Genomic DNA, 8041 nt, shown 5'->3' on the forward strand with positions numbered 1-8041 from the left:
TTTCATACATAAATTATTTTTTGACTTATTTGATTATCATTATTTGAGTTTCTTATTCTTTTTTTCTTTTATTCTTTAGCTTTAAGGAAAAAAAATTAAAATTATTCTTGCGGCTAAATTGTAATTTTATTTTTATATTTGTAAAAAAATTGAGGCATCTATAATAAATTTTGCAAGAAAATTAGTGAAAAATAAATAAATTTGGCCATCAAAATAATAAATTTAAATTAATCGTTGAAACAAAAAAAGTAAAAAAAAATACATGTGAAGAGGATCAAATATATCCCATATGGATTATATTTTTAAATAAAAATAATTAAAAAGTTAAATTGAATTAAAATTATTTTTCACTTGTTAGAGGAAAAGGGTATATGTGAGTCATTTGCATAACAATATGATTATATATGAGTCACTTTATAACAAAGGGTATATCAATTCTAAATAGCAAGATTAGGGAGTATATTAAACCATTTTTCCTATTTTTATTAGAAGTTGAAGACAAAAGACGAAACAAAATAAATGAAATTTTTTATCAAAAAAGAAAGGACAATCTAAAAACTATAATTGAGCACAAACATCAAATAATTCTTTAAATTGTAAAACAATATCTTCTTAAATATCCAACAGTCACATCTCAAATAATAACATAGAAAAATCGACAATTTTTCTAACTTACCAAGGTAAAGGTTGTCCTTTACCTAACGTACCTCAAGACCAACATATTCCTTTGAACCAACTTCTTTGAACATTCATTGTTAGCGCCACGTGTCCATCTTTTTTTAAATAGCTACATGCCTAAGTTATTTTTTATCCAATACAGACATAACTACCATAGAAGGTAGAAAAACATAAAATCATTTACACCTTTTGGCTTACGTGACATATTTTGAGATTTCACATAGTTAAGATGCATGAGAGATGTTTGAATGTCGCGTAAGTCAAAAAGGTGTATAAAATTACAAAAAAATAAATAAATTAAAGAATAATAATACCTTAGTTTAATTAAGATATGTGTCTGAAATTTTGATCATACTCTAAAAAATACTCGCATCTTATCCCAACAATTAATGAGATGAAAATTGAATGTGAGCTCTATATCTATTTATTTGTTTTATTCTACTTTTCTTTTTCTCTCTTCTGCAGGGAGCTTTGACTTCAACTTCTATATCAGGTTTCTTTTTTTCTTTTTTTGCACTAACACCTCTTTTTTGTTTTTTGTAATTAGTGTTTCTTTTGCTTTTAGTGCATTCAACGTTAGTTGCCATATCATGGTTTTTTTTTTTTTTGCCACAGATAGAATTTTTTTGTACCCAATTTCAACGGGGAGAAATCTTCTACAAGCTAAGGATGGTAATCTCCATGCTTCTTTTTGTGTATTCTAATAAAATATTATTTTATTGAATTTTGATAATGTGTTGTAGAGATATTCTTGGTATCTCATATTTTTATGTCTCTTTGTGTGAAATTTTCCTTTTTTTGGGGAATGAAAGGGGTTTTCCCTTTTGAAATTTAAGGTGGAGATTTGTTAATTTGTTGAGTCTAGTTTTGTTGTACATTCTTTTTGTGTTCAACTGCCAAATCTCTTGTGACTAAAGGGTTTTTGGATTGACTTAAAAATTAGTCAAACCTATTTTTAACTCAGTCTTTGACTTTTAGAATTATTTGACAAATATAAAATAACTTAAAATAAGTTAGAAATATTTGGTAATGTTAAAAATAATTTAAAATAAGTGAAAAACCAAAAGTAGGTTTCTCCCTAAATTTTTTATTTTTTGACTCAAAAAAAGTCATTGAAGTTTGACTTAAAAAGTACTTTTTTTTAAGTCGATCCAAACGAGATCTAATAGTCTGTTTAGATTGGCTTAAAAATTGATCAAATCTACTTTTAAATCATTTTTAACTTTTGAGAGTGTTTGACAAGGTTAAAAATAATTTTAAATAGGTTTTAAAATGACTTTAAAAAAGTTAAAAAGCAAAAGTAGGACTCGAATACTTTTTATTTTTTGACTTAAAAGTCATTTAAGTTTGACTTTTAATTTTTTGACCAGAAAACTATTTTTTAAAAGTTAATTCAAATGGGCTCTAAGTGATAGGTTTCATTTGTTTGTTTTTAATAAGTATGGTAATCTTAATTATTTAGATATTTAATTCAGCACCCGTATATCTAAACTTGGAAATGAATGACCATTGTAATTTTCTCAAAGTACATTTCATTTGATAATGCATTATATTAGGTACTAAAGTTATGTCATTTAGATATAATCTTCTGCATGACATCTAGACAAGAGAAACTTATAAGTAATAAAGTTATGTCATTTTACCTCATTTTACCCTCAGCAGAGCATATCTTTTGAAGTGTTAACTTACCAGTTGAGGCCAAGTTTGAATTTTTTTTTATATATTATGCCCTTTCAACAAACATACTCCCTTTGTTTCTTTCAAATTAGTAGTAGTCAAATTTAAAGTTCCAAAATATTATTAATAAGATTAGTTTAGTTAAATATACCTCTAAGTAAACTTATCATGAAGGGTGTGCCTAGTCAACAAGGGTCAAACAATATGAAATAGAGGGATTAATTTATTTGAGCTAACAACTTAGACTAAGTTGCTTGAACTCTACAAAAATATTATCGCATTTGTATCGGATCCTCCAAAAATGCACTACATTTGAAGAATTCGATACTCACCTGATCACATTTTTGAAAAGAGTCCAAGCAACATAGGCATGGCAATTCATTGAATGCTTATTCTTAGATGCATAGACTTGATGCAATATGTAATTGATCACTTTACAAACTAACATGAAAGATAATTTGAGTTTTCCTTTACCTTTACTACTCAATGCAGCTTGTCCTGTTAGCTTTGAGTTTCAGAACTACAATATCATCACTAGCCAATGCAAGCCACCAGACTACCCAGCCAAACATTGTTGCGATGCTTTTTTACAGTTCGCTTGTCCTTTCGTCGAAAGTCTGAATAATCAATCAAATGATTGTCTCTCTGTAATGCGTCGCTACATCGATCTCCACAGACATTACCCAACTGGTCTTTTTGGCAATGTGTGCAAAGGTACACAGCAAGGTTTGCCATGTCCTGCATTAGCACCATCACAATCAGCCGATCGCGATGATACTAATAGCAGCCAGATAAACTGTAAATTATCAGTAGGTTATAGTTCTGCCACAACTTTTATGGGGGTCTTGATGTTGGTGTTGCTTTTCTGATATTTATATCACAAGAGAACAGGTTTTTGCTCATATTTCTGTATTAAAAGTGTTTGATTTTTAAATTGTTATTGACGATTCTGGTAATAGGTAACTCTTCACGTATTTATGCATGTATGATTCGATCGATTTGCACCCATATGGTGGTAGTATAGATAGTTCACCTGAATTTACCATATAGTCATTCTCAATTATGCTATTATAAGTATCAATTATAGATTGTTAGAATAATTTCAAAGAAGGTTTTGTTAGTTTGGTTGTGTCCTAAGCACTCAGAGAATTTGGTTCTTTGAATAACTTTGTAAGAAAGTAAATTGTGGAAAATAAACCGACACAAGAATTTTACGTGGAAAAATATTCCTTGTTCAAGGGATTCAAAAAGTATGACCTATCTTACGTAGGAATTTTCTCAATCTCTTTCACTAAACTCGAGCCCAACTCCAAAAGATGTTGACAATATAAGAGACTAGCTATTACAAATTAAAGATTTGTAGAGAGAAAATTTGATAAGATCAAGTCTCTGTTGCAGCAACAACTTCTTCTTCGAGATCCAAATTGTAGAACTGAGACTACTCTGAGGACTTTATCTTTGGATGTGGTCAAACTCCAAAGATTGGTTGTCTTGTTAATCTATATATATATATATAATAGGAGAGGTGATAGTGCTTAGGTGTCAGCGCCACAATTAATCTCACATTTTTTTGAATTTTAAAAATCAATTAACAATTATTAATTATATACACAAAAATCCGTGAAAAAAAAACAAATAAGAAATCAAAAGCAATTTTAATTAAGAGCAGTTTTTATTAAAGAGGTTCCATAACTCCCCTACTATCTTATCCACAATTCATAAACTTCCAGATAACTTAAAATGTACATATATAAAGACACTATTTGTGTCAAACTAAACATGTTTCTGTCAATTTTTAAAAAAAATTATACACGTGTCAATTTTAAAAATTTAATCAATTAATCTCACATTTTTTACTTTTAAAAATCAATTAACAATTATTAATTATATACACAAAAATCCGTGAAAAAAAACAAATAAGAAATCAAAAGCAATTTTAATTAAAAGCAGTTTTTATTAAAGAGGTTCCATAACTCCCCTACTATCTTATCCACAATTCATAAACTTCCGGATAAACTGCTTCTCAACGTACTTAAAATGTACATATATAAAGACACCATTTGTGTCAAACTAAACATGTTTCTGTCAATTTTTTTAAAAAATTATACAAGTGTATATTTTAAAAAATTAATTACATATATACAACAATCAATAAAATAAATTCAACTTAAATTTAACTTTAACTTTATATAGATATATCAATATATCAATTTATACTGTTCAGTTGCATACTATATAATTACGTGTCAGCTTCTCAATTACCAAATAGCAATGTATGTCACCATTTGAATTATTAACCTGTAAATTATACACGTGTCAATTTAAAAAATTTAATTACATATATACAACAATCAATAAAATAAATTCAACTTAAATTTAACTTTAACTTTATATAGATATTATTTATACTGTTCAGTTGCATACTATAGAATTACGTGTCAGCTTCTCAATTACCAAATAGCAATGTATGTCACCATTTGAATTATTAACCTGTAAATTATACACGTGTCAATTTTAAAAATTTAATTACATATATACAACAATCTATAAAATAAATTCAACTTAAATTTAACTTTAACTTTATATAGATATATCAATTTATACTGTTCAGTTGCATCCTATAGAATTACGTGTCAGCTTCTCAATTACCAAATAGCAATGTATGTCACCATTTGAATTATTAACCTGTAATTATGAAATAAAAAATAAATCAAAAGCAATTTTAAATAAGAGCAGTTTTTAATAAAGAGGTTCCATAACTCCCCTACTATCTTATCCACAATTCATAAACTTCCGGATAAACTGCTTCTCAACGCACTTAAAATGTGCATATATAAAGACACCATTTGTGTCAAACTAAACATGTTTCTGTCGAATTTCACAATACAAAATATGGCTTTACAATATAACACCATATCAGAAATTACCAATAACTCAATGAACTGGAATTTAAAAGTTCGCGTTGTTCGTTTATGGACAACACCCGATAAATACAAGCCAGATATTCTGTATTCTATGGAGTTGATTTTGCAAGATGAAAAGGTATGATTAAATCAACTTTCTGAATTTAATGATTAATGATTAATGATAGTGATTAATGCTTAACAAAATTTTGTTTGTATATAGGGTGATCGAATACACGCATCTATTGACAAGTACACAATAAAGTATTTCAGAGACAAGATTTATGATCATGGTTTATATCGAATGAAATATTTTGTCATAGCCTCTTATCACTCTAAATTTAAATCTAATTCTCATAAACACAAGCTTATATTCACTCAGAATACTATTGTGACTAAACTTGAAGATTCCTCTTTTCATATGGATGTTTTTAAGCTATGCACTTTCGATGAAGTGGCAATTCAGCACAACACCGATCAAAATCAACTAATTGGTAAATAATAATCTATATTATATACTTCATTTCATTTTGTTGTAAATATTATATCTAAAAATTCAATTATTTTTCAAGATGTTGTTGGGCATGTTGTCTCATATGAACCAATTAAATTGTCAAAGCAAGGAGACAACAGTAGTTCTTTCATGAATATTGTTGTAGAAGATGAAAAGTAAGTTTTATAAAACAATTTTCAATTAATAGGGTATAGACCATTATTTTATATTTTCATAACATTGTTCATGCAGGAAAAACAATCTTCCTGCCACTTTATGGGGTGATCTCGCCTTTCAAATGCAATCACATTTATCTGGATCAACAAATGAACCATTAATTGTCGTTTTTCAATTAATGAAGACACACAAATTTAGAGGTATGAATTCTAAAATTATTATTTTGTTGCATAGTTGTTTATCATTATTCCAAATGTGATTTTATTTAACTTAATAAATCTTATAAATTATTTTACAGATACATATTCTATTCGTAGTTGTTGGTACCAGACCAAACTATGGATTAATACAGATCTACCACAATCTTCTGCTTTTAAAAACAAGTTAATTGCATCAGGCGAATATGAGAAGGTTTCTCAAACAAGTTCACAACAACATATTTCAATTTCTGAGGAGTTATCTACAGGAATGGTGTCTTTTAAATTTATTAAAGATTTCCTTCAATGCACTGAAGTGAGTTGTATATTATATTATTATTTATAAGAACATATTTTTATAGTACATATAACTGTCTAAACATCTATATTAACTCACAGGAGTCTACCTATTGGATTGCTATAAAGATTGTTTGTTTGGAACTTGGTCACAAATGGTCATACTTGGCTTGCAAGAAGTGTATCACAAAGGTTGATCCAATGGGAGACAAATATTATTGCTTAAAATGCAATGTTGAAGTTATATCAGTTATTCACAGGTTCGATCAAGCAATATAAATATTTAAAATTTAACATTTTAGGTATCGACTTCAAATTCATGTTACTGATGAAACTGGATTTATATCATTATTGTTGTGGAATAAAGAGGTTCTACAACTAATTGGAAAGACTGCCAAGGGATTGAAGGAAGGATTAATAGGAGATGCTGACAATGGTTATCCCACAGAACTTGATACTTTGATTGAGAAAAAGCTCATGTTTAAAGTCCAGATTAAGGATTCAAACATTAACAAGAATGATAATGTCTACAAAGTAGTTAAGTTCATTGATGATGAAGCATTACTAAAGGAATATTGTCATCCTTCTCTTATACACAGTTTGACTGTAAGTGTCAAAATTATTAAAATTTAACTATAATTTTCATATAAATTAATTAACTATAATTTTTGAAACAGGAGGCATCCCTTGATTGTGAACAGAGCATTGATGAAGATAAACTAATTGAGGTATATAAATTAATTCAACTTATATATTTCGTATTTTTAACTTTCAGATTTTAAAACATAGTATGTTATTTTACATTATGTGTTTTACTAGGCAACACACATAAATTTTTAATAAATTATGTAAATTATTTACAGACACCTATCAAGAATAGCATTTCAGATTGTGTTTCTTCACAAACAGAAGATGTGATTGATTTGACTAAAAAGATATATCCCAATAATGGCAAACAAGTTGGAGTTCGGCCAACACATGCAGATGATGAGGGATTAAATGTCAAACTACCATCTAACAAGTTACGCAAAGTTATAAAGAATGAGAAAAAGGCATAAATTTGTCAGAATGGGAGATAGACTTTAATTATTTAAGTTAGTTTATTTTAGAATATTAAACTATCCATTTCTGTTTTAAGAATGTATTTCATTGTGTTAGTACTGATTGTTGTTATTTTACTTTCTATATATGCATATGATGTTTTTTTCAATTTTAAACATGCGTCATTCTTTGTGTATATATAATTAAGTGTCAACTTCTCAAGTTTCAAATAGCAAAATCCCGTCAGATAACTTCAAATAAAAATGTGTTGAATACAAGATAATAATATGACTGATGCTAACAATAATTACATACTAACCTTAAGTATTCCATATAAAGCAATTATCTTTGCCAACAATATACTTGCAGGAAATTTTTCTTCCATTAAACAACCTTTAAGCAATCTACAAAACATAACACACAATTGATTAAATCCTGAAGTTCAAAATTATTGTTCTCACTTGCAATGAATTAAGTCAGAAAGTGTAGTATGAAAAATGTACAAAACAGTCTCATATATCCATCAATAGAACCGCTCACAAGCTATAGTATAATAGGTATCCATAAATATCATACAT

At 27.8% G+C, this 8041-nt stretch overlaps 2 protein-coding genes across 2 annotated transcripts; both read left to right on the forward strand.

Annotated features, from left to right (window-relative positions):
* The first annotated feature begins 1230 nt into the window (after positions 1-1230).
* LOC125860201 (GPI-anchored protein LLG1-like) lies at positions 1231-3338 on the forward strand. The gene is made up of 2 exons (XM_049540112.1): positions 1231-1350; positions 2848-3338. Exons 1-2 carry the CDS (start codon positions 1269-1271, stop codon positions 3222-3224), a joined length of 459 nt encoding a protein of 152 aa, XP_049396069.1. The 5' UTR covers positions 1231-1268; the 3' UTR covers positions 3225-3338.
* Positions 3339-6225: 2887 nt separating this feature from the next.
* LOC125859706 (uncharacterized) lies at positions 6226-7613 on the forward strand. Its single transcript, XM_049539506.1, has 5 exons — positions 6226-6441; positions 6525-6682; positions 6725-7028; positions 7100-7150; positions 7286-7613. The coding sequence occupies exons 1-5, from the start codon at positions 6397-6399 to the stop codon at positions 7478-7480; spliced, it is 753 nt and encodes a 250-aa protein (XP_049395463.1). The 5' UTR covers positions 6226-6396; the 3' UTR covers positions 7481-7613.
* The last annotated feature ends 428 nt before the right edge of the window (positions 7614-8041 follow it).

Source organism: Solanum stenotomum, chromosome 3, assembly GCF_019186545.1.
Source record: "Solanum stenotomum isolate F172 chromosome 3, ASM1918654v1, whole genome shotgun sequence".
Taxonomy (NCBI): domain Eukaryota; kingdom Viridiplantae; phylum Streptophyta; class Magnoliopsida; order Solanales; family Solanaceae; genus Solanum; species Solanum stenotomum.